Source organism: Oncorhynchus tshawytscha, linkage group LG10 (assembly GCF_018296145.1).
Source record: "Oncorhynchus tshawytscha isolate Ot180627B linkage group LG10, Otsh_v2.0, whole genome shotgun sequence".
Taxonomy (NCBI): Eukaryota; Metazoa; Chordata; class Actinopteri; order Salmoniformes; family Salmonidae; genus Oncorhynchus; species Oncorhynchus tshawytscha.
Window position 1 is genome coordinate 70411630 of NC_056438.1, and position 27988 is coordinate 70439617.

Below are 27988 nucleotides of genomic sequence, written 5' to 3' on the forward strand. Positions count from 1 at the left end.
GTCAGGCATTCCCTTGGCAGCAAGAGCCTCTCAGTGGATGCAGCAGGGTACCCAAGTGGCTTCAGGAGCAACTGCTTGCACGCATGTTACCACTCCACCATGTCTCCCTGTCATGGCTTTTGAGTCATCAGTTCAAATACTAACAAATCTTGACCACCAACGTACATTTGATGTCACAAAGCAGTCCAGTACTTTAAAAATATCCTCTCGTGTTGTCCTTGTTTCCAGTGGTTTGCTGAAGAGGATGTATTCCTTAATTGACCACCTATAAAAGTAACGGACATATACCAGGAGCTGTACCAGGCCCACCACCTCTGTTGACTCATCCAGCTGCAACGCATTTAATTCACTGGCTTGTATGTGAAGCAGTAATTGTTTCAAAACATCTCCTGCCATGTCCCTGATGCGTCGTGAAACAGTGTTGTTTGATGAAGGCCTTGTCTGTATAGTTTTTTGGGCCTTTTCCCCTATCATTGTCCCAGCCATATCCGCAGCAGCAGGAAGAATTAAGTCCTCCTCAATAGTAAGGGGCTTGCCTGTCCTAGCCACTCAGTAGCTCACCATATAAGACGCTTCTAGCTCCTTCTTATTAATGGTATCTGTTGCTTTATACTTGTTTTACTACTCAAAACTCATCTTAATTCTCACTCAAAAAACTCTTGTGGGTTATTTTTCAAATGGTCATGTTTCGTTTCTAAATGTCTGTGTAAGAGTGAAGTTTTCCTGTGAGAGAGTAACGGTTAATGTGATTGGATGTTAGTTGTTTAATTTTATTTTTGGCAGTGAAACGAGGCTACTCAGGCGAGAAAAAAAACTCACCCAAATGTATAGCCCCGTTGGAAAATATAAATGGACTGTTTGAAAATGTGAAGAATTATTTTTTAATTTTTAAAAATATATATACGATTTTTATTTGGCGCAACCCCGACGGCGTTGCGTGTACTCCAGTTTGGGAATACCTGGGCTAGACCAATTATGTACCAAGACATCTTCAATCTGTTATTTTTATGTTTTTCTGCCATGCATATATATGCAGTAGGCTATGTATTGTATAAGGGCAAAATCATAATTTTAACTCAGGTTTTTTTCCGGGTTTGGGCTCATGGATATGCATCAACTCTAATACGAATATCAATGTTTGTTTCGAATGAATCATTAACTTAGAAAGCGCTGTCCAGTTCGTTGTGTTAGGCTTTGAAACAGCAGCCACAATGATCATGTTTTCCGTTCAGTTTCAACCTGTTGTTGAACTTCTTTCTTCAAATTGATCAATCACAGCGAAGTGCGTTTTAAAAGCACATACTTTTTTGATAAGTGTTTGATGTGATTTGTCAGGGTAGTACAGGGACAATAGAGCCCTGAGTACCAGGCCTTTAGCGACCTGAAGGTCTTTAGCAAGTTAGGTACTACCAACGCATGTCCAGAGTGGATATGAGGAGATTACCATGACTCAACGGTCAATTGTAATTTTACTACAGTCATGACTCATGGCTGTAATATTTTCCATGTGGTTCTATATTAAAGGGGACTTATAACAGGCTTTTGAAATGCATTATTGGTGCACATTTTCTGTCAACTTATCAAAGGGATGCAAAAGGCATTCATTCAGCGGAATGACCCAGAAGCCTTGTGTAGATTTGTGAGAGGGCGCTAGTGAATGCTTTGTTTATACAGTATGGGGAGAAATAGCCTATATGCTAATTGTGTGCTTACTTAAATGTTTGGTGTTTTTACAGATTTCATTGCTAATGGAAGGCTACATCAATCAATAAGTTGATAACATTATGTAACAGCTAGTTTATGATAAATCGTACTTATTCATACCTCACTTTATACTGGAACTTATTAATCAGGCTAGCTAACAGTTTATATATATATATATAGTTGAAGTCGGAGGTTTACATACACCTTAGCCAAATACATTTAAACTCAGTTTTCACAATTCCTGACATTTAATCCTAGTAATAATTCCCTGTTTTAGGTCAGTTAGGATCACCACTTTATTTTAAGAATGTGAAATGTCAGAATAATAATAGAGAGAATGATTTATTTCAGCTTTTATTTCTTTCATCACATTCCCAATGGGTCAGAAGTTTACATACATTCAATTAGTATTTGGTAGCATTGCCTTTAAATTGTTTAACTTGGGTCAAACATTTCAGGTAGCCTTCCACAAGCTTCCCACAATAAGTTGGATGAATTTTGTCCCATTCCTCCTGACAGAGCTGGTGTAACTGAGTCAGGTTTGTAGGGCTCCTTGCTCGCCAATGATTATATACAGTGTAGACCTGCACCAGGCTGGGAAGACTGAGTCTGCAATAGGTCAGCAGCTTGGTTTGAAGAAATCAACTGTTGGGAGCAATTATTAGGAAATGGAAGACATACAAGACCACTGATAATCTCCCTCGATCTGGGGCTCCAAGCAAAATCTCACCCCGTGGGGTCAAAATGATCACAAGAACGGTGAGCAAAAATCCCAGAACCACACGGGGGGGACCTAGTGAATGACCTGCAGAGAGCTGGGACCAAAGTAACAAAGCCTACCATCAGTAACACACTACGCCGCCAGGGACTCAAATCCTGCAGTGCCAGACGTGTCCCCCTGCTTAAGCCAGTACATATCCAGGCCCGTCTGAAGTTTGCTAGAGAGCATTTGGATGATCCAGAAGAAGATTGGGAGAATGTCATATGGTCAGATGAAACCAAAATATTACTTTTTGGTAAAAACTCAACTCGTCGTGTTTGGAGGACAAAGAATGCTGAGTTTCATCCAAAGAACACCATACCTACTGTGAAGCATGGGGGTGGAAACATCATGCTTTGGGGCTGTTTTTCTGCAAAGGGACCAGGACGACTGATCCATGTAAAGGAAAGAATGAATGGTGCCATGTATTGTGAGATTTTGAGTGAAAACCTCCTTCCATCAGCAAGGGCATTGAAGATGAAACGTGGCTGGGTCTTTCAGCATGACAATGATCCCAAACACACCGCCCGGGCAACGAAGGAGTGGCTTCGTAAGAAGCATTTCAAGGTCCTGGAGTGGCCTAGCCAGTCTCCAGATCTCAACCCCATAGAAAATCTTTGGAGGGAGTTGAAAGTCTGTGTTGCCCAGCAACAGCCCCAAAACATCACTGCTCTAGAGGAGATCTGCATGGAGGAATGGGCCAAAATACCAGCAACAGTGTGTGAAAACCTTGTGAAGCGGAACATAAATGTCCTGTAAAGGAATTAGTGCACACACACACACACACACACACACACACACACACACACACACAGAGACATGAAGTGTGGAGGAAGACACTAGTTAGGAGAACACTGTGTGATTCTCACGGTGTCTGTTCCAGGTTTGCTCTGCTCAAAGTCAATCATGCCATGATGATAAAGTTTTTTTAGGAACAACTTTTTTACATATATTTCAAACATCAAACAATAATGCTGTACTACACCCATCATATCTCAGAATCTGCATGGTCATTTAGCTGTACTGGTCAGGCTGAGGTATGAACTCCTGACAATGTTATCGTTGACAGTGCTGCGATGCGTATCTTCCGCAGGGAGCTTTTGCGAACAGGTCTGAACAGGTCTGAGAGAAGCAGACTGTGACTGTCACCTGAGCATTCGTGATCATGATACAGCAAAAACAAGCCGGGTGATCTCTGTGTACACTTTCAGAGTGTGTGCCTGCGTGCTTAGGTGCGTGACTTGTGTTTGCGTGTGTTCAGTATATGTGTGAAGTGTGTTGGCAATTGTGTTTTGATTCATGCATTACATGTGCGCTACTTTGTGGATGGGAGTAGGAATGTACACAACACCTGCAGTCACAGTTACCATGAGCAGTAGAGGTGTGTCACAGGTGGGACCGACAGGAGGCTCCGGAGTCCGAAGCTGATTGGGTAAACTTAAATGGTATTCCCGCCCCCCCAGAAGATGATAGGTGAAACCAGCAATACGCTTGCAGAGAATAGGCTGGCTGGTAACAGGAGAAAGCTGCCTCTCCCTCTAGCCATCTATCAGCTGCCTCTCTGTAGGCTAAAGCCAGGTAGGAGACTAGAAGGACAGGCTGGGTGTATACTGCAACACAGTGGAGTACAGAGTTGCTACGTTTGAGAGTCGGTTTACATAGTCAGTGCAAATACCGTGTGGAGTAGAGAGGAGCTCAGTGGGAGCTCAGTGGGAGTGGTTCGTTCTGTACAGTTCTAGACAGGTTCAGTTAAACTCCAGCTGTAGAGACCATCACTGTTCGTTCTGTACAGTTCTAGAGTTAAACTCCAGTTGTAGAGAACATCACTGTTCGTTCTGTACAGTTCTAGACAGGTTCAGTTAAACTCCAGTTGTAGAGACCATCACTGTTCGTTCTGTACAGTTCTAGACGATACTCAGCTGTTCGTTCACTCCAGACCATGAACATGGAGCATCGGAGGTTCTCCCTCGACAGCTCAGTGTGAGTATCAACCAATCAAACTTTTTAAAATAAGTTTTTTATTATTATGCATTGCTATACATATGGTGTTTCTGTACAGTTCTAGACAGGTTCAGTTAAACTCCAGCTGTAGAGAACATCACTGTTCGTTCTGTACAGTTCTAGACAGGTTCAGTTAAACTCACTGTTCGTTCTGTAGTTCTGTTAAACTCCAGCTAGTTCTAGAACATCACTGTTCGTTCTGTACAGTTCTAGACAGGTTCAGTTAAACTCCAGCTGTAGAGAACATCACTGTTCGTTCTGTACAGTTCTAGACAGGTTCAGTTAAACTCCAGCTGTAGAGAACATCACTGTTCGTTCTGTACAGTTCTAGACAGGTTCAGTTAAACTCCAGCTGTAGAGAACATCACTGTTCGTTCTGTACAGTTCTAGACAGGTTCAGTTAAACTCCAGCTGTAGAGAACATCACTGTTCGTTCTGTACAGTTCTAGACAGGTTCAGTTAAACTCCAGCTGTAGAGAACATCACTGTTCGTTCTGTACAGTTCTAGACAGGTTCAGTTAAACTCCAGTTGTAGAGAACATCACTGTTGTTTCTGTTTAGGAAGTCAGAATGTCCCTTCACCGAATCTTGGATTTTCTAATAGGATATTACAGTACTGAGAACTGTACATTCCTCAAACGCACAGTAGTGCATACCACCTAGATGAGAACACACACATAGGCCATTCCAGCTGTTTTATTGCCATTTCAACGGAGGACTCACCAGAGTTGAGGAAGAGAAGGAAGGAAGGGAACTTGTTTGTTTTCATTCCCCAAAATGCATTGCAGCCATAGCCCTCAGGACCCTCGTCCAGCCCCAGAAATAACAGGTTGGTCTAATCGGGAGCAGGTGAATCTGCTTCCTTTAGCAGATATCTATATACTCAAAGCTTTGTTGCATAAAGATTGTTTTGTGATGTTTCTGTGCATTTTATTTGGGTTTTCACATTAAAGTTAGACTTGTTGAACTGTAACAGCTTTCGTTAGTTAGGCCAACATTGTCCGTACGGAGTGGAACAATAATGAAGATGTTATCCTGGAATAGAATAAACAAAGATTTATATGTTGCACAGGAGGCTGGAACAGACTTCACGGGATGGCATCAAATATCTGGAAACCATGTGTTTGACCTATGTGTTACCATTCCACCGATTCTGCTCCAGTCATAAGAACGAGCCAGTTCTCCCCAATGAAGGTGCCACAACTTCCTGTGATATTATGTAGGATCTTAATTTGAGCACCCTGTTGCATGAGTACTTTCCTGAAAAGGATGAAATGTGAAACTTGTAGTGTATTTGAGATTTAAAAAGGCTTCTAAAGTCTTTAAATCTAACCTTTGAAATGTCCTACTTGATTTTCCCTTACGAAAAATGTATCAACCGCTACAAAAATGTCCATTGTCCACATAATAATTAACTTTTCCTGTTGCTACAGGATTCTTTTCCTGATGTAGGAAACTGTCTCAAATTAAGATCCTACATCTGGACATGCATATTTAATGTCCATGGTTTGCGTTCTCCCATCCTCAGGCGCTTAAACATAATGCATAGAGTGTACAAAACTCTGCTCTTCCCATGACATAGACTGACCACCTATAATCCCTTATTTATTTGATTGTATTTTATTTAACCTTTATTTAACTTGGCAGGTCAGTTTATTTCCAATGACGGCCTACCCTGGCCAAACCCGGTCAACGCTGGGCCAATTGTGCACCGCCCTATGGGACTCCCAATTACAGCTGAATGTGATGCAGCCTTATTGATGTCACTTGTTAAATCCAACTCAATATTAGGAAGGTGTTCTTAATGTTTTGTGCACTCAGTCTGTAACACCTACTTTTATGTGAAATGTTCTGATCATTTGAATTGCAAATCTTCCTTTGACCTGGATGCCACGTCTTTTCAACACTTAAAGACATCCTCGGGCGATTTCTTTCACTTTTCCAGTTAAAAAGTGAAATCCCAAGTATAAATACAGTAAAGTACACACACTAAAGGGTATAAAAACGACATGTTTTGAACAAAATAGTGTTTTTTACACACAACTGCAAACTGCAAGGAGAAGGGCATTCAAGGAGTTGGTCTGATGGTAAGTTGTGACGTCATCGGCCTCCCCCTTGCCTGACGAACTATAGAGAACAGAAGAGGAAAGCCCCCCCCCACACACACACACACACACTTTGTCATGACTGACCTGGACCACCTATTGAGATGTCCTTTTTGTTAAATCATTGAGGTGTTAAATGAGATGAAAAAGATATTTGAGTGCCACTAAGGTGTAGTTGACTATCATAATGACTACGAGCTAGAACTGCTCTGTCAACCATTCTTCCTTATGGTTGTCTGATATCAAAATCCAGAAAAGAGCCGTTAAATTCTATAACCACCTAAAAGGAAGCGATTCCCAAACCTTCCATAACAAAGCCATCACCTACAGAGAGATGAACCTGGAGAAGAGTCCCCTAAGCAAGCTGGTCCTGGGGCTCTGTTCACAAACACAAACACACCCTACAGAGCCCCAGGACAACAGCACAATTAGACCCAACCAAATCATGAGAAAACAAAAAGATAATTACTTGACACATTGGAAAGAATTAGCAAAAAAACTGAGCAAACTAGAATGCTATTTGGCCCTACACAGAGAGTACACAGCGGCAGAATACCTGACCACTGTGACTGACCCAAAATTAAGGAAAGCTTTGACTATGTACAGAATCAGTGAGCATAGCCTTGCTATTGAGAAAGGCCGCCGTAGGCAGACATGGCTCTCAAGAGAAGACAGGCTATGTGCTCACTGTCCACAAAATGAGGTGGAAACTGAGCTGCACTTCCTAACCTCCTGCCCAATGTATGACCATATTAGAGAGACATATTTCCCTCAGATTACACAGATCCACAAAGAATTCGAAAACAAATCCAATTTTGGAAAACTCCCATATCTACTGGGTGAAATTCCACAGTGTGCATCACAGCAGCAAGATTTGTGACCTGTTGCCACGAGAAAAGGGCAACCAGTGAAGAACAAACACCATTGTAAATACAACCCATATGTATGCTTATTTATTTTATCTTGTGTCCTTCAACCATTTGTACATTGTTAAAACACTGTATATATATAATATGACATTTGTAATGTCTTTATTGTTTTGAAACTTCTCTATGTGTAATGTTTACTGTTAATTTTTTATTGTTTTTCACTTTATATATTCACTTTATATATTATCTACCTCACTTGCTTTGGCAATGTTAACACATGTTTCCCATGCCAATAAAGCCCTTGAATTGAATTGAATTGGTATCAAGTTAGCCTGAGCTGCTGAGAATGAAAATAACAAGATATCTCACATCTCTAATAACTTATGTAACATGGTTGTGTAGGTTGTTTCCTGGAAAGTCAGAATTGACTTGAAATGATTAGAATCAAAATGATAACAATCAGGTGCATAGCTATGGGTATATTTTGGATTCTTGGTGCACATTTTTTAAAAATGTTTTCCTTAATGTAACAAGAGTTTTCACCAGCAGACAAAAAAACTATGCCCATGGGTAGGTGAATCAGTTGAGGTTGAATCCACACATTCAATCCACAACTTTATTGTCCCACTATGGGAAATTCTGCAAACCACAATAAGGTTTATTACAAAATAAATATGACATATAGGTAAATATGACCTCTAAACAGAGAGTGTTTACAGACACAGGGGGCAACACTGTGACGGTTTAGTGTCCTGTTCCTTCAGGTCCCTGAAGAATGGTGGTGGAGGAGGTAGTCTGGGCCGTAGGAGAGGCAGCCGCAGTAAGAAGAGCAAAGAGAAGTCGAAGAGTCTAGAGGAGGCCCAGCTGGAGATCCAGGAGCTGGGACACAGCCTGAACAGGAGCAACTCTCTCAGGTCAAAGGTTACTTCTGAAAACAAGTTTAATGACTAGAATAGGCCATGGACTGGGGGAAAGTACCAAAGCCTATGCAAGTCCATTAATCCGCTCTCAATCACTCCCTATCCATAGGTCAGAGACCATAGAGGAGGAGAGCTTCCACCCGCCTGATGGCGCCGTTGCCAAAAATGTAAGCGCACCTGAAATATACAGGACAACGACCTAGAGGAGGGCTTTAGACAAGATGGTGCTGACAGACACAGTTGCACTGTTTCTAGCTCCTGGCCAACAACGAGCATTTCGCTGCACCTGCGATAACATCTGCAAATCTCGATACTCGACCAATAAACTTTTATTTGATTTGAGGTCCTAGCACTCCTTCTCCACTATATGTTTGGGTTCTTGGTTCTGGCTTGGAAATGTCTCCTGATTGAATGCTTGATTGATTCATGAATTGGTTGATTGATTGATTAATTAATTGGTTGATTGATTAACAGAGAGTTAGATCCTTTTCTCTCTCTATTGTAGAGTTTTGTGAAATACAACAAAACCTTCCACAAATTCTTCCGAGACATTCCTACAGAGGAGAAACTAACTCATGGTGAGTAGATCTCAGTGCATGGTGAGTCTGGAACTTATTTATGGTTTCATCATCATCGTGGTCCTGAAACTGTCTGGGCTGCATGTGGATTTATGTCTCGATTACAGAGCTATGATGGAGTCATCACAATCATTACTTAATGCGTTGGGACATTCATTATATTTAATTCCACATTATGTGCTTTGTGCTCCTTGCTAACAACTAAACTTAAGCACTCACTCTGCACAATATTTAAATGTACCCTCAGCTGAATATATCACAGGTTATTCTGGGGATAAAGGGAAGTTTCAAGGAGAAACCTACGTGTCTCTCATTTGACTGTGTCCTCTGTCCTGGTTGTTTGTTTCAGTGTTCACCTGTGCCCTGCAGAAGGAGGTGTTGTATCATGGGAAGCTATTTGTGTCTGTCAACTACGTATGTTTTTACTCCTCCGTACTCCTCAAGGACACCAAGGTAAGAGATTCACATATAGTAGTGTAGAATAGAGTAGAGTAGAATAGAGCAGAGTAGAGCAGTCAGAATAGAGCAGAGTAGAATAGAGCAGAGTGGAGAAGAGCGGAGAAGAGCAGAGCAGAAAAGAGTCGTCAGAGTAGAGCACAGCAGAGAAAAGCAGAATAGAGAAGAGTAGAGAAGAGCAGAGTAGAGCAGAGCACATTAGAGAAGAGAAGAGTAGATTAGAGAAGAGCATAGTAGAGAAGAGCAGAGCATAGTAGAGAAGAGAAGAGCAGAATAGAGTAGAGCAGGTTAGAGTAGAGTAGAGCACAGCAGAGAAAAGCAGAATAGAGCAGAGCAGAGTAAAGAAGAGCAGATTAGAGAAGAGCATAGTAGAGAAGAGCAGAATAGAGTAGAGCAGGTTAGAGTAGAGTAGAGCACAGCAGAGAAAAGCAGAATAGAGCAGAGCAGAGTAAAGAAGAGCAGATTAGAGAAGAGCATAGTAGAGAAGAGCAGAATAGAGTACAGTAGAGAATAGCAGAGCAGAGCAAAGTAGAGTAGAGTAGAGTAGAGCAGATTAGAGAAGAGTAAAGAAGAGAAGGGTAGAGCAGAGAAGATCAGAATAGAGTAGAGCAGAGTAGAGCAGAGAAGAGTAGATTAGAGAAAAGCAGATTAGAGAAGAGCATAGAGAAGAGCAGAGCAGAATAAAGTAGAGTAGAGCAGAATAGAGTAGAGCAGAGCAGAATAGAGTAGAGCAGAGTAGAATAGAGCAGAATAGAGCGGAGTAGAGTAGAATAAAGTAGAGCAGAGAAGATCAGAACAGATTAGAGTAGAGTAGAGCACAGCAGAGAAAAGCAGAATAGAGCAGAGCAGAGTAAAGAAGAGCAAATTAGATAAGAGAAGTGCAGAGAAGAGTAGAGTAGAGCACAGCAGAGAAAAGTAGAATAGAGCAGAGTAGAGCAGAATAGAGTACAGTAGAGCAGAGTACAGTAGAGCAGAATACAAGAAGATTAGAGAAGAGCAGATTAGAGAAGAGCATAGTAGAGAAGAGCAGAGAAGCAGAGAAGAGCAGAGCAGAATAGAGTAGAGCAGAGCAGAATAGAGTAGAGCAGAATAGAGTAGAGTAGAGCAGAGCAGAGTAGAGCAGAGAAGAGAAAAGCAGAGTAGAGTAGGGACCCTATTCAATCCGTATCACAGAAGTTCAGCTATACAGTGTGATTGAAATTGAAAGGCAACGTTCCCACATTAGTGCAAGCTGCATTCACAGTAAACGCTGCATATGTCGGCTCAATCGGAAATGACTTCACATTTCTATTGGGGAATCTGTAACGCTTCAGCCATCCAGACTGAATAGAGCCGTAGAGTAGACAACGCCAAGTTGGCCAACAACAGTAGGTAGAAGTAGATGGTCTGTACCATGTGTTGTTGATGTAGTATCTGTGTCTTGTTGTAGGTTGAGGTCCATGTGTCCAGCGTGAAGGAAGTGAAGAAGCAGAACTCAGCCCTGTCTATGCTCTCCATCCGTACTACTGATGGAAACAAGGTCAGAAACAAACCCACAACGGCCCTGTTGTTCTTGTTCGAGTGAATGTGTCTGTGACTGTGTCTGCCTCTGTGTCTGCAGCTATGGGTGTGTCTGTCAGTGGTTGTGGTTGTGTCTGTGTGGTGGTGTGCCTGTGTGGTAGTATATTGTGTCTGTGTGGTGGTGTAGTGTGTCTGTGTGGTGGTGTGTTGTGTTGTGTCTGTGGGGTGGTGTGTCTGTGTGGTGGTGTGTTGTGTCTGTGTGGTGGTGTGTCTGTGTGGTGGTGTGTGTCTGTGGTGTGTGTGTGTTGTGTCTGTGTGGTGGTGTGTTGTGTTGTGTCTGTGTGGTGGTGTGTCTGTGTGGTGGTGTCTGTGTGGTCTGTGTGGTGGTGTGTTGTGTGGTGTGTCTGTGTGGTGGTGTGTTGTGTCTGTGTGGTGGTGTGTCTGTGTGGTGGTGGTTTGTCTGTGTGGTGGTGTGTCTGTGTGTGGTGTATCTGTGTGGTGTGTCTGTGTGGTGTGTTGTGGTGGTGTGTCTGTGTGGTGGTGTGTCTGTGTGGTGGTGTGTGTCTGTGTGGTGGTGTGTGTCTGTGTCTGTGTGGTGGTGTGTTGTGTCGGTGTGGTGGGTGGTGTGTGTCTGTGTGGTGGTGTGTCTGTGTGGTGGTGTGTCTGTGTGGTGGTGTGTCTGTGTGTTGATGTATTTGTGGGGTGGTGTGTTGTGTCTGTGTGGGTGGTGATTTGTCTGTGTGGTGGTGTGTTGTGTCTGTGTTGTGGTTTGTCTGTATAGTGGTGTGTCTGTGGTGGTTTGTCTGTGTGGTGGTGTATTGTATCTGTGTGGTGGTGTGTTGTGTCTGTGTGGTGGTGTGTTGTGTCTGTGTGGTGGTGTGTCTGTGGTGGTTTGTCTGTGTGGTGGTGTGTTGTGTCTGTGTGGTGGTGTAGTGTATCTGTGTGGTGGTGTATTGTATCTGTGTGGTGGTGTGTTGTGTCTGTGTGGTGGTGTAGTGTATCTGTGTGGTGGTGTGTTGTGTCTGTGTGGTGGTGTGTTGTGTCTGTGTGGTGGTGTGTTGTGTCTGTGTGGTGGTGTAGTGTATCTGTGTGGTGGTGTATTGTATCTGTGTGGTGGTGTGTTGTGTAGTCCCTCATTCTGTTTTGCCTCTGTTTCAGTATTCGTTTGTGTCTTTGCGGAACCGGAGAGTGTGTTATGAAATCCTGCAGTCTGTGTGTTCACAAGCACAGGTATACCCAAATGATCTCTCTCTGTCTCCCTTTCTCTCTTAAAAATCCCATGCTATTGTTTGAGGAGAGTGTACAGTTATGAACTTAAAAATCCCATGCTATTGTTTGAGGAGAGTGTACAGTTATGAACTTAAAAATCCCATGCTATTGTTTGAGGAGAGTGTACAGTTATGAACTTAAAAATCCCATGCTATTGTTTGAGGAGAGTGTACAGTTATGAACTTAAAAATACCATGCTATTGTTTGAGGAGAGTGTACAGTTATGAACTTAAAAATACCATGCTATTGTTTGAGGAGAGTGCACAGTTATGAACTTAAAAATCCCATGCTATTGTTTGAGGAGAGTGTACAGTTATGAATTAAAAAATACCATGCTATTGTTTGAGGAGAGTGTACAGTTATGAATTTAAAAATCCCATGCTATTGTTTGAGGAGAGTGTACAGTTATGAATTAAAAAATACCATGCTATTGTTTGAGGAGAGTGTACAGTTATGAACTTAAAAATACCATGCTATTGTTTGAGGAGAGTGCACAGTTATGAACTTAAAAATACCATGCTATTGTTTGAGGAGAGTGCACAACAACAACATGTTTTATCACAACAACTGGTTTGATACATTCACCTCTGAAGGTAAATAATGTACTTACATTCAGTAATCTGGCTCTGACTTGTCTTCCTGAGGGTTCCAGAGATAAAATGTAGCACAGTTTTGTTTGATAAAATCCATTTTTATATTCAAATGTAGGAACTGGGTTCTATAGTTTGAACCCCGGATGTGTCTTGTTTTGTTCTATTATCTATACAATAGGTTATCATTGATTTTGGCCCAATATTCCTGACATATTACCTCTTTCAAGGAGCTCTCTGTTTTGAGAGGATTATTTTGGCCTGAAAACCTGTAGGCCTTCCTATAAAAAAACAACTCTGCATCCCTGCCCAACCTGGAACGAGTGGCCGAAGGGTGTTGAGCATCCCCATCCACTGTTGGCCTGCTCTCCAGGCACCATCGTATGAGCCTGAAACCACACTCTGGCCAAACTCGTGTTTCTAAAAGTGGATTCAAATGCCTAGTAAGGCCTTTTAGTTTCGCTTTTATTTAATTGTAATTCTTTCCTATATGCGCAATTTATAGACTATAATAATTGAATCAACAAAATGTTGTTTAAATGCTAAGCGTTTAATGTTCATGTCGCAATCGCAAATGCTTCACAATGTATTTCTTTTGTAGGCTATAGCCTTGAAATCATTGAAATAATGGGCTAATGATATATCCTAAACAATTTATTTTCCTTCCTTCTTAGGCTACATGTCTGGATTCTGACCTATTTAGCGTGTTTCTGTGCTGTTTAATGACATGTAGCCTATTTAGCGTGTTTCTGTGCTGTTTAATACGACATGTAGCCTATTTAACGTGTTTCTGTGCTGTTTAATACGACATGTAGCCTATTTAGCGTGTTTCTGTGCTGTTTAATACGACATGTAGCCTATTTAACGTGTTTCTGTGCTGTTTAATACGACATGTAGCCTATTTAACGTGTTTCTGTGCTGTTTAATACGACATGTAGCCTATTTAACGTGTTTCTGTGCTGTTTAATACGACATGTAGCCTATTTAACGTGTTTCTGTGCTGTTTAATATGACATGTAGCCTATTTAACGTGTTTCTGTGCTGTTTAATACGACATGTAGCCTATTTAACGTGTTTCTGTGCTGTTTAATATGACATGTAGCCTATTTAACGTGTTTCTGTGCTGTTTAATACGACATGTAGCCTATTTAACGTGTTTCTGTGCTGTTTAATATGACATGTAGCCTATTTAACGTGTTTCTGTGCTGTTTAATACGACATGTAGCCTATTTAACGTGTTTCTGTGCTGTTTAATATGACATGTAGCCTATTTAACGTGTTTCTGTGCTGTTTAATATGACATGTAGCCTATTTAACGTGTTTCTGTGCTGTTTAATACGACATGTAGCCTATTTAACGCGTGTTTCTGTGCTGTTTAATACGACATGTAGCCTATTTAACGTGTTTCTGTGCTGTTTAATATGACATGTAGCCTATTTAACGTGTTTCTGTGCTGTTTAATACGACATGTAGCCTATTTAACGTGTTTCTGTGCTGTTTAATACGACATGTAGCCTATTTAACGTGTTTCTGTGCTGTTTAATACGACATGTAGCCTATTTAACGTGTTTCTGTGCTGTTTAATACGACATGTAGCCTATTTAACGTGTTTCTGTGCTGTTTAATATGACATGTAGCCTATTTAACGTGTTTCTGTGCTGTTTAATACGACATGTAGCCTATTTAACGTGTTTCTGTGCTGTTTAATATGACATGTAGCCTATTTAACGTGTTTCTGTGCTGTTTAATATGACATGTAGCCTATTTAACGTGTTCTGTGCTGTTTAATATGACATGTAGCCTATTTAACGTGTTTCTGTGCTGTTTAATACGACATGTAGCCTATTTAACGTGTTTCTGTGCTGTTTAATACGACATGTAGCCTATTTAACGTGTTTCTGTGCTGTTTAATACGACATGTAGCCTATTTAACGTGTTTCTGTGCTGTTTAATATGACATGTAGCCTATTTAACGTGTTTCTGTGCTGTTTAATACGACATGTAGCCTATTTAACGTGTTTCTGTGCTGTTTAATATGACATGTAGCCTATTTAACGTGTTTCTGTGCTGTTTAATACTGACATGTAGCCTATTTAACGTGTTTCTGTGCTGTTTAATATGACATGTAGCCTATTTAACGTGTTTCTGTGCTGTTTAATATGACATGTAGCCTATTTAACGTGTTTCTGTGCTGTTTAATACGACATGTAGCCTATTTAACGTGTTTCTGTGCTGTTTAATACGACATGTAGCCTATTTAACGTGTTTCTGTGCTGTTTAATACGACATGTAGCCTATTTAACGTGTTTCTGTGCTGTTTAATACGACATGTAGCCTATTTAACGTGTTTCTGTGCTGTTTAATACGACATGTAGCCTATTTAACGTGTTTCTGTGCTGTTTAATACGACATGTAGCCTATTTAACGTGTTTCTGTGCTGTTTAATACGACATGTAGCCTATTTAACGTGTTTCTGTGCTGTTTAATACGACATGTAGCCTATTTAACGTGTTTCTGTGCTGTTTAATACGACATGTAGCCTATTTAACGTGTTTCTGTGCTGTTTAATACGACATGTAGCCTATTTAACGTGTTTCTGTGCTGTTTAATACGACATGTAGCCTATTTAACGTGTTTCTGTGCTGTTTAATACGACATGTAGCCTATTTAACGTGTTTCTGTGCTGTTTAATACGACATGTAGCCTATTTAACGTGTTTCTGTGCTGTTTAATACGACATGTAGCCTATTTAACGTGTTTCTGTGCTGTTTAATACGACATGTAGCCTATTTAACGTGTTTCTGTGCTGTTTAATACGACATGTAGCCTATTTAACGTGTTTCTGTGCTGTTTAATACGACATGTAGCCTATTTAACGTGTTTCTGTGCTGTTTAATACGACATGTAGCCTATTTAACGTGTTTCTGTGTTGTTTAATACGACATGTAGCCTATTTAACGTGTTTCTGTGCTGTTTAATACGACATGTAGCCTATTTAACGTGTTTCTGTGCTGTTTAATACGACATGTAGCCTATTTAACGTGTTTCTGTGCTGTTTAATACGACATGTAGCCTATTTAACGTGTTTCTGTGCTGTTTAATACGACATGTAGCCTATTTAGCGTGTTTCTGTGCTGTTTAATACGACATGTAGCCTATTTAACGTGTTTCTGTGCTGTTTAATATGACATGTAGCCTATTTAACGTGTTTCTGTGCTGTTTAATATGACATGTAGCCTATTTAACGTGTTTCTGTGCTGTTTAATATGACATGTAGCCTATTTAACGTGTTTCTGTGCTGTTTAATATGACATGTAGCCTATTTAGCGTGTTTCTGTGCTGTTTAATGACATGTAGCCTATTTAACGTGTTTCTGTGCTGTTTAATGACATGTAGCCTATTTAACGTGTTTCTGTGCTGTTTAATGACATGTAGCCTATTTAACGTGTTTCTGTGCTGTTTAATACGACATGTAGCCTATTTAACGTGTTTCTGTGCTGTTTAATATGACATGTAGCCTATTTAACGTGTTTCTGTGCTGTTTAATATGACATGTAGCCTATTTAACATGTTTCTGTGCTGTTTAATGACATGTAGCCTATTTAACGTGTTTCTGTGCTGTTTAATACGACATGTAGCCTATTTAACGTGTTTCTGTGCTGTTTAATACGACATGTAGCCTATTTAACGTGTTTCTGTGCTGTTTAATATGACATGTAGCCTATTTAGCGTGTTTCTGTGCTGTTTAATATGACATGTAGCCTATTTAGCGTGTTTCTGTGCTGTTTAATATGACATGTAGCCTATTTAACGTGTTTCTGTGCTGTTTAATACGACATGTAGCCTATTTAACGTGTTTCTGTGCTGTTTAATACATGTAGCCTATTTAACGTGTTTCTGTGCTGTTTAATACGACATGTAGCCTATTTAACGTGTTTCTGTGCTGTTTAATACGACATGTAGCCTATTTAACGTGTTTCTGTGCTGTTTAATACGACATGTAGCCTATTTAACGTGTTTCTGTGCTGTTTAATACGACATGTAGCCTATTTAACGTGTTTCTGTGCTGTTTAATACGACATGTAGCCTATTTAACGTGTTTCTGTGCTGTTTAATACGACATGTAGCCTATTTAACGTGTTTCTGTGCTGTTTAATACGACATGTAGCCTATTTAACGTGTTTCTGTGCTGTTTAATACGACATGTAGCCTATTTAACGTGTTTCTGTGCTGTTTAATACGACATGTAGCCTATTTAACGTGTTTCTGTGCTGTTTAATACGACATGTAGCCTATTTAACGTGTTTCTGTGCTGTTTAATACGACATGTAGCCTATTTAACGTGTTTCTGTGCTGTTTAATACGACATGTAGCCTATTTAACGTGTTTCTGTGCTGTTTAATACGACATGTAGCCTATTTAACGTGTTTCTGTGCTGTTTAATACGACATGTAGCCTATTTAACGTGTTTCTGTGCTGTTTAATATGACATGTAGCCTATTTAACGTGTTTCTGTGCTGTTTAATATGACATGTAGCCTATTTAGCGTGTTTCTGTGCTGTTTAATATGACATGTAGCCTATTTAGCGTGTTTCTGTGCTGTTTAATATGACATGTAGCCTATTTAACGTGTTTCTGTGCTGTTTAATATGACATGTAGCCTATTTAGCGTGTTTCTGTGCTGTTTAATATGACATGTAGCCTATTTAACGTGTTTCTGTGCTGTTTAATATGACATGTAGCCTATTTAGCGTGTTTCTGTGCTGTTTAATGACATGTAGCCTATTTAACGTGTTTCTGTGCTGTTTAATATGACATGTAGCCTATTTAACGTGTTTCTGTGCTGTTTAATATGACATGTAGCCTATTTAACATGTTTCTGTGCTGTTTAATGACATGTAGCCTATTTAACATGTTTCTGTGCTGTTTAATGACATGTAGCCTATTTAACGTGTTTCTGTGCTGTTTAATACGACATGTAGCCTATTTAACGTGTTTCTGTGCTGTTTAATACGACATGTAGCCTATTTAACATGTTTCTGTGCTGTTTAATATGACATGTAGCCTATTTAGCGTGTTTCTGTGCTGTTTAATATGACATGTAGCCTATTTAGCGTGTTTCTGTGCTGTTTAATACTACATGAAGCCTATTTTTAATTATGAGCGCTTCTTACATTCCCCTTTTTATGTTTATTCAAATACTTTATATTCGAATCATATGGTATTTTCAATACTTCGATACTTCATATTTCAATACTTCAAAACCAAGTGTTGGGTTCAGTTAGTCACAGAAAGAAATGGGTGTTGGTTAAATTGTGAAGTTAATAAATGGAGCGAATATTGAGCGCAGTTTGTTTCTCCTGTGAGCGAGGAGCATTTTTTAGTGGAGCAGGCTCAACTGTGTTTACACACTCTGGTTTCCACAACAGCTGGGGGAGCAGGTGGAGAATGGCAACAGCAGTCCCCACTTCTCAGGAGAGAACGGCGTTGATGGCGTGGATCGGGACATAGACACAGTAAGAATTTCACTGATGGCCTCGATGTCATCCTATCCTTTTCCTCCCACCATGTAGCTTCCTGCACTGCCCTGTTTTCTTCAATCAGTGCCATCAAATAAAGTGCATTTTGTAACTATTCATAACTCACTGTGAAAATTCCAGAGTACACATTTACTTGTTTTGTGTTATTAATCAAGACACCATTTATACTGACCAGCAGATGTTTGTATAAGGACATGTTTTAACCCTTCCCTGCCGACAGATCTCCAGCAATTCCAGCCGGGAGGACAGTGTGGAGCGGAGCCTTCCTATAGAGGCCGTCTACTCTGACCTGCCCAGCAGCGGTAAGAGAGAACATCTTAAAACGACCGTTAAGACAGACGAGAAAAATAAATGAGGGGTCAGAGCCATAACAGACGACATACAAGAGATATATGAATATGATGCAATATTAATCATAACGAACCTGGGAAGTACAGCACCACTCCTAGAAGCAGCATCAGCAAAGCTCAGGATAATCAGTTCACATTCACAGAGGAGGAAGACTCAGGTAGTTAAACACACACTGAAGCAGACACAGATACAGACACACACACTCATTCACAAGCACATACACATTTACTCAGACATACCACACATTTAAAAATTGTTTGAATGGCCTGTTGTCTTCTTTTTCTCTTGAACAGCTGACTCGTGGGTTTGGATTGTCACTGAAAGGGTTAAAACCCTCCTCCTTATCAGAGATATGCGCAACCTCAATGTCCTCCTATCCATCTGTCTGTTTCTGTGAGTATTCCTCTCTTCTCCGTCCCTCTCCTCTCCATCTATCTGTTCCTGATCTCCATCTCTCTCCTCTCCATTCCCCTCCCCTGTAACTAGATCTATAGGTGCTGAAGCCCTTGCATCACCTTTCATCTTTTCTCACAAACATACTGCCACGTGTGAGAATGGGTGTGTTACTCTTCAAACATACTGCCACGTGTGAGAATGGGTGTGTTAATCTACAAACATACTGCCAAGTGTGAGAATGGGTGTGTTACTCTTCAAACATACTGCCACGTGTGAGAATGGGTGTGTTACTCTTCAAACATACTGCCACGTGTGAGAATGGGTGTGTTACTCTTCAAACATACTGCCACGTGTGAGAATGGGTGTGTTACTCTTCAAACATACTGCCACGTGTGAGAATGTGGTGTATTAATCTACAAACATCTTAAATCTATTATCAGCTTCTAAAATCTTGCACAAGTTTTCGTCTTGAATCTAAAACGGCATATATCTATCGAGCTCACAATCAACAAATGACTATTATTATGGTGGGAGATTATAATACCGTTTTAAGTGCCCCTAAAGAGCCTTAAAAATCCAGACCTAGTGAGATATACATGGAGGAGGCTTAATCAAGCTAGTCGTCGTGATTATTTTCTTGCTTCCTTCACTCTGATAGGGGGAAGAATGTGATGGGGGCAGAATGTGGTCAGATCATCAAATAATTGGCATCCACATTCCGATTACAGAATTTCCATGTGGGCGAGAATATTATTAAAACATTTAAAAATTATTTAACTAGGCAAGTCATTTAAGAACAAATTCTTATTTACAATGACGGCCTACCCCGGCCAAACCCGGACTACGCTGGGCCAATTGTGCACCACCTTATGGGACTCTCAATAACGGCCAGTTGTGATACAGCCTGGATTTGAACCAGGGTGTCTGTAGTGACGCCTCTTGCACTGAGATGCAGTGCCTGTGCCACTCGGGAGAACCAAATATTGGAAACAAAGGATTTTATAACTGACTTTTTCCTGCGTAACATAGTTACAGCGGATCCCCTTATTCTATGGGACCCTTTTAAATGTGCCTTCAGAGGTCATGCAATTCAATATTTATCCTTAAAACGAAAACAATTTCAGTCAAAAGAGTTCATATTAACAAAGAAAATATCGGAAATAACAGAACAGATAGATAACAATAAAAAAGTACCATATAGGTACAGAATAAGTTAAAGGAAAACAAAAAGAAAATGAGGAACTTATCAGGAACAATCAAAAATAAAGAAAATTGGATGGAAATGGTGAAAAATGCACCAAATTATCTTTTTATCTTCAACATAGAAATGCTAACAAAAATAATTTACAGAAACTTGTTAAAAATGATGAAGTCATCCATGATTCACCAAATGAATGAATCCATGATTACCACATTTCCACTGTGAAGTTAACTGTAAGGAATATTTAGTGTAAAATGATAATAGTGTAAAATGAACAGCTGTACAGAAAGACTTGTGTCAAATTGTAGATGAGGAACTTCTTGATGCAATTAAAGCCATTAGGCCTGGGAAAACTCCAGGGCTGGAAGGCAGACCAGTGGAGGTATATTAAACCTTTTATAATCTTCTCAAAGATCCATTATTTGAATATTGTAACCAGTCCTATAAAAATGGTCAACTATCAGGTACTCAGCAAGAAGGTCTGATTTCTTAAACCCGAACTGATTCTCCAGTAGATTAATAAGAATGGCTCACCGCTTCTTCAAAAATTGCCCATTTCCCATTATTCAGATTACAACCTCTAATTTTCAGTTAATTTAAAATGGAACCTTGTTCAAATGATCACCCTTTCTAAAAAAAAAAAAAGGCATACAAAACTGGCTGCAATTCAAGTTTCATCCTCCAGAAAAGACTAAAACAAATATTATGGTTAAATTCCAATATACTAATAAAAAACATTAAGAAAAAAAGTAATAATAATGATCTTTGTTAATGATATTATGAATAGGAAAGGTGGAGTTGTCACATGTGCAGATAACAAAAATATATGAAAATGTTTGCTTTATCCAAAATAGCAACATTACTGCAAAAATGGAGGAGCAAAGTGGAAGGTAGGGAACTTTTGTCTGTCCTTTATTAAAGACCAAATATGGCAACAACAAAAAACAAATATATATATATATATATATATATATACACACACACATATTATATATACACACACATATTATATATACACACACACACAGTCGCAGAGACTCACTCATCCACACGTACACACACACACACAGTGGCTTCGGAAAGTATTCAGACCCCTTGACATTTTTTACAATTAGTTAAGTTACAGCCTTATTCTAATTCCTTATTTTTTTCTCTAATCTACACACAATACCCCATAATGACAAAAAATAGTTTATTTAACAAAGCAAGTCAGTTAAGAACAAATTCTTATTTACAATGATGGCCTACCCTGGCCAAACCCGGACGACGCTGGGCCTATTGCGCGCCGCCCTATGGAACTCCCAATCACGGCCAGATGTGATACAGCCTGGATTTTAACCAGCGTGTCTGTAGTGAAGCCTCTTGCACTGAGATGCAGTTCCTTAGAGTGCTGCGCCACTCGGAGCCCAGGTTTTTAAGCGAAAGCAAAAAAGTGAAGCGTAAACAGGTTTTTAGAATGTTTTGCAAATGTATTAAAGAAAATACCTTATTTACATAAGTATTCGGACCCTTTGCTATGAGACTCAAAATTGAGCTCAGGTGCATCCTGATTCCATTGATCATCCTTGGGATGTTTCTACAACGTGGTTGGAGTCCACCTGTGTTAAATTCAATTGATTGGACATGATTTGGAAAGAAAAACACCTGTCTATGGTTCAGCAGTTGACAGTGCATGGCAGAGCTAAAACCAAGCCATGAGGTCGAAGGAATTGTCTGTAGAGCTCTGAGACAGGATTGTGTCGAGGCACAGATCTGGGGAAGAGTACCAAAACATTTCTGCAGCATTAATTATTAACTGGGTGGTTTGATCCCTGAATGCTGATTGGTTGAAAGCCATGGTACAGTGTGGAGAACAAGTATTTGATACACTGCCGATTTTGCAGGTTTTCCTACTTACAAAGCATGTAGAGGTCTGTCATTTTTATCATAGGTACACTTCAACTGTGAGAGGAATCTAAAACAAAAATCCAGAAAATCACATTGTATGATTTTTAAGTAATTAATTTGCTGAGGGTAGCTGAGGGGGTGGGGTTGGGGAGATAGGTGGGATGGACTGAGGGGTGGGGAGATGGGTGGGATGGACTGAGGGGTTGGGGAGATGGGTGGGATGGACTGAGGGGTTGGGGAGATGGGTGGGATGGACTGAGGGGGTGGGGAGATGGGTGGGATGGACTGAGGGGTGGGGAGATGGGTGGGATGGACTGAGGGGGTGGGGAGATGGGTGGGATGGACTGAGGGGTGGGGAGATGGGTGGGATGGACTGAGGGGTGGGGAGATGGGTGGGATGGACTGAGGGGGTGGGGAGATGGGTGGGATGGACTGAGGGGGTGGGGAGATGGGTGGGATGGACTGAGGGGGTGGGGAGATGGGTGGGATGGACTGAGGGGGTGGGGAGATGGGTGGGATGGACTGAGGGGGTGGGGAGATGGGTGGGATGGACTGAGGGGGTGGGAGATGGGTGGGATGGACTGAGGGGTGGGGAGATGGACTGAGGGGGTGGGGAGATGGGTGGGATGGACTGAGGGGGTGGGGAGATGGACTGAGGGGGTGGGGAGATGGGTGGGATGGACTGAGGGGTGGGGAGATGGGTGGGATGGACTGAGGGGTGGGGAGATGGGTGGGATGGACTGAGGGGTGGGGAGATGGGTGGGATGGACTGAGGGGTGGGGAGATGGGTGGGATGGACTGAGGGGTGGGGAGATGGGTGGGATGGACTGAGGGGGTGGGGAGATGGGTGGGATGGACTGAGGGGGTGGGGAGATGGGTGGGATGGACTGAGGGGTGGGGAGATGGGTGGGATGGACTGAGGGGGTGGGGAGATGGGTGGGATGGACTGAGGGGTGGGGAGATGGGTGGGATGGACTGAGGGGGTGGGGAGATGGGTGGGATGGACTGAGGGGTGGGGAGATGGGTGGGATGGACTGAGGGGGTGGGGAGATGGGTGGGATGGACTGAGGGGGTGGGGGAGATGGGTGGGATGGACTGAGGGGGTGGGGAGATGGGTGGGATGGACTGAGGGGTGGGGAGATGGGTGGGATGGACTGAGGGGGTGGGGAGATGGGTGGGATGGACTGAGGGGGTGGGGAGATGGGTGGGATGGACTGAGGGGGTGGGGAGATGGGTGGGATGGACTGAGGGGTGGGGAGATGGGTGGGATGGACTGAGGGGTGGGGAGATGGGTGGGATGGACTGAGGGGTGGGGAGATGGGTGGGATGGACTGAGGGGGTGGGGAGATGGGTGGGATGGACCTATGATGAAAATTACAGGCCTCATCTTTTTAAGTGGGAGAACTTGCACAATTGGTGGCTGACTAAATGCCCCACTGTATGTTGTCTTTCTGGATTGGCTCGGAGCCGTTGAGGAATGGACCCTGCTACCTGATTGGCTGTTTATAGCTGGGTTAATTGCTGAAGAGATGAGTAGATAGGTTGGTTCTCTGAGCACAGGGTGTTCTCCAGATGGTCAAGGCTGTAATACACTGAACTTTTACCCATAAAGCCAGGTGTTGGTTCCTCTCAAGGGTTCTTCGCTCTTACCCAGATATATTTCCCTTGCTACAGTCTCCTGTGCTTGCTCTTTCATTAGTTACCTGTGGACTGTGGAGGATAGATGAAATTGTTTGTTTGTGCTTTGCCAATACCTTCTAATTGCCTGTCAGGGGATTCAATAAGTCATATTGAATTGCACACATTACACTGATAGATTATACACCACACACAGAACCATAGCACTGTGGAGACATTGCCCTTCAGATGAAACATTATTCAACAATATAAACGTTAAAGAATAGGAAAATAAACACTTCTCCTTGTTATAGTATTATGTTTTCATAACACTAATGTTAAGGGAGAAGAAAAGATTATCAGTACACACACCCGAGGCTCATAACTAAACACGTCATAACAGCAGTTAAATAGTCATAGCACTTTGACATCTGTTGAAGTAAAAAATAAAAAATAAGTTTATAAATACATTTGATTGAAATAACTGATATTTGTGACAATTATGTCTGCATATTTACCCAGACTTGCCATAATCCACATCCAAAACACCCAGGGAGCAGTTGTTGGGGGTTAACTGCCTTGCTCAAAAGGCAGAACGGCACATTTTTAAAACCTCGCAAGCCCAGGATTCAAACCAGTAACCTTTCGGTTACTGGCCCAACGCTCTTTAACAGCTAGGCTGCCTGCCGCTGTCTGTTCTTGATTGACATACAGTACTTATGCCTGGTTCCTCATGATTGATCTGCACAGAGCAATCGGTGCCATCAACGAGAGTGCACTTAGGTATGGATCGCCCAGGGAGGTTTAACAGTTCAGGGTAATACTGAGTGCTGAGTGACGCAGGTGAAAGTAAAACACAAGCTGATTACAAGCTATCAGGAAGTACTGTATCTTACCCATCAAACTGTTTTCACATTAAAACCACCACCTCTTTTGTGTATGTGTGTGTCTGTGTAGGGCGGTGTTGCTAATACTGTCATCGGGGTACATCGGTTTGCGGATCGTAGCTCTGGAGGAGCAGCTGAGTTCTCTAGGAGCCCTGCCAGAGTTCTCCATACACCTCAGAGAGTGAGTACGAACACACACACACAACACACACTATGGGGTGGTTTTCCACAGATGACTATGCTCTGATGTGAATTTCAAGGAACTACAAACTTTGACCATTTAAAAGCCATTCAAGGTAGATCAAACCGGTTTTGTAGACAGAGAGAGAGAGTTCTCAGACATCAGAGGTACCGTATCAGCAGCAGAGATCACAGTATGTTAGGTCGTCACAGGAGGTTAGGAGAAAAACGGGCCCAGAGGAATGACACCTGTTTTCCAAGAAATCACTCCACTATTACATAATCAATGGGAACACCCATGGTGGGTATCTGAGTCTTCACTTTCATGATTAAAGGTGTGTGCGAGCGAACTTGTGCATGAGTATGCATGATCATATCTGAGAGAGTGATTTGGTTCCTCCTCTCACTGCTCCATCCTCATTCCAGGGAACAGGAAACAGCCTGAAGAGACCTACAGCCAGGGAGGATTGGCTATTTGGATATTCTGGCAAATACCAGACGGGCTGGACCATTTTTTTGTTGGGTGGGCTGGTTGAAAATGGACACTATAGAAAAAAAGTGTTGTTTTTTTAAACATAGAAAAAGGTGACATGGCAAGCGGCCTATGAGCTTGTTAAGATAACAGATTTTTTTACAATTTCTATGCTAATATGCCCGTGCTTCTACACCTGCATTGCTTGCTGTTTGGGTTTTAGGCTGGGTTTCTGTACAGCACTTTGAGATATCAGCTGATGTACGAAGGGCTATATAAATACATTTGATTTGATTTTGATTGGAGTATAAAAAACATTAAGATGGCCCGGTTTTCTGCTAGGCTGAGGTCACACAAACTCACATTGAAAGTCAAACACAGCATCAGCAAAGATGACCTGCTTCAACTCTGTCATCAGTTAGACAGCCAAGATCATGGATCATAAAAAAATGAAAAGGGTGCCTGTAAACGTAGAAAGAGCATATTCTACATTGTCACTTCACTGAAAAACATCCTAATTTTGGGACAGCTAAAGAAATGATTTTGTCAAACAGTGAAGTGCATTATCCTCATGATTCCTGTAATGTAAGTGTCTTCCCTGTGCCCTCGCTGGGGCCTACTGCTGTGGTGAGCGAGCCACTCTCCTCTCCTTCCATGCACTCGAGAGAAACATTTATTCTGATCATATAACATTTCAAAATGAAATTGCGGGGGGAAAAAAACAGAGCTTTAGAAGCTTCATCCAATTGTCCCTGTTGAAGAGAGGAGGGTTTCAGCTTTCTGTCAGTATAATCTTTATTTCTCAACTCTCATTAGCAACTATTTTACAATCAAGACATTTTATAAGGCTTTGAGATATGGAGTGGAGTGTGCTCAAAACATGCACCAGCATAGGCCTCATGGGTAGTAGCCTACAACTGAACGGTTTTTAGGACATTACATTTACGGTTGGATGAATACATGGCTACTAGCAGTGGGTATCACAGGCGGCTGGTGGCACCTTACTTGTGGAAGACTGCTCATAGTAATGGCTACAACGGAGTTAATGGAATGGTATCAAACACATCAAAAACATTGTTGTTTCCAAGTGCTTGATACCATTCCATTTACGGCATTCCAGCCACGTTTATGAGCCATCCTCCCCTCACTAGCCTCCGGTGGTGGGTAATATATTTAGAGTTTGATCTAATTAATGCGTTTTGAGTTTCCACTTCCTCAGGTGTTGAACCACAAATTAATTAGCCTATGATTTTAGTTAGTGCACATAAAACATGTAATTCATCTCTCTGGAACAAAAAAAACAAACATATGGATATTCTGGAATCCTATTTTGACAGTAAAATAGCAACTATAGTCTAATTGTCAACCCAAAATTCATGACAATCACTGGATTTGCACATCAAAATATCTTGAATCATGCTTAGACATGTTTCTTGAGCTAGTGGCGTGCGCAGTGGTGGGCCAATGTGAATGAAATGGCAGAGGCAAATTCTTTTCCCAGTCCGCCCTGCCTACAGTAGGAAGACTAAATACCAAAGCCACAGTACAACAAACTACAGTATATAAAGGGTCTCAATTAAAATGTAATCTCATGAGCTGGGCAATTGTTAATGGGTCCCCGGTTCATTTGAGGAGACAGATCACTTAAACCTCAAATATGGAAAACCTTGACTTCACACAAAGCAGCTTTTCTTTGTTTGTTGCTAGCCTATATTTCATAGGATATATTGTTTTGTTTGTTGCTAGCCTATATTTCATAGGATATATTGTTTTGTTTGTTGCTAGCCTATATTTCATAGGATATCTTTTTTTTAATCAGTCAGTCCACTCCTAAAATCTAGTTGGTTTACGGCACTATTCATTGGTCTCAGCTTAACTGGTAATGAATATGTTGTTCTCTTTGGAAAGGAATAATGTAAGTCAGAAGTGACTTTAATCTGAAATTTGCTGGCAAATTAAATTATTTAATGACAACTTTTACTTCTTAATTAATAGAATGACTCCATGGCATCTTTCTGTCAGTAGCACTAACAGGCCAGCAGGGGGCACTCTCCCCGCAAAACCAAGAGCAATGAAACAGAAATACTGTACACCATGATTAGTACTATATCAATCAGTGTAGTATACTTTCAATGTATACAAGTGTATTTAATAAGCCATTCAAAAAAATATTCACAGTTCTTGAATGTCTGTAAATAAAAATATTGATAGTTCATACAAGGCACTGTAATTAGAGGCAAGAAAAAGTATGAGAATCCTTTGAAGTTACCTGGATTTCTGCATACATTTTACATATCATTTGACAACAATAGACAAACACAGTGTGCTTAAACTAATAACACATTGTATTTTTCTTGCCTATATTGAATACATAATTTAAACATTCACAGTGTATGTTGGGAAAAGTATGTGAACCACTAGGCTAATGACTTCTCCAAAAGCTAATTGGAGTCAGCTAACCTGGAGTCCAATCAATGAGACGAGATTGGAGATGTTGGTTTAAGCTGCTCTGCCCTATAAAAATATCACAAAATGAGATTTTGATATTCACCAGAAGCATTGCCTTATGTGAACCATGCCTCAAACAAAAGAGATTTCAGAAGACCAAAGATTTGTTGACTTGCATAAAGCTGGAAAAGGTTACAAAAGTATCTCTAAAAGCCTTGATGTTCATCAGTCCACGGTAAGACCCACTCTATATATGG

At 41.2% G+C, this 27988-nt stretch overlaps 1 protein-coding gene across 1 annotated transcript; it reads left to right on the forward strand.

The window, feature by feature from the left end:
• Positions 1–4398: 4398 nt before the first annotated feature.
• On the forward strand, positions 4399–27634 carry LOC112260821 (GRAM domain-containing protein 2B). The gene is made up of 12 exons (XM_042328968.1): positions 4399–4444; positions 8204–8353; positions 8469–8526; positions 8865–8937; positions 9287–9390; positions 10823–10912; positions 12052–12123; positions 18182–18268; positions 18513–18594; positions 18937–19036; positions 24702–24812; positions 25238–27634. The coding sequence occupies exons 1-12, from the start codon at positions 4404–4406 to the stop codon at positions 25254–25256; spliced, it is 987 nt and encodes a 328-aa protein (XP_042184902.1). The 5' UTR covers positions 4399–4403; the 3' UTR covers positions 25257–27634.
• Positions 27635–27988: the final 354 nt, after the last annotated feature.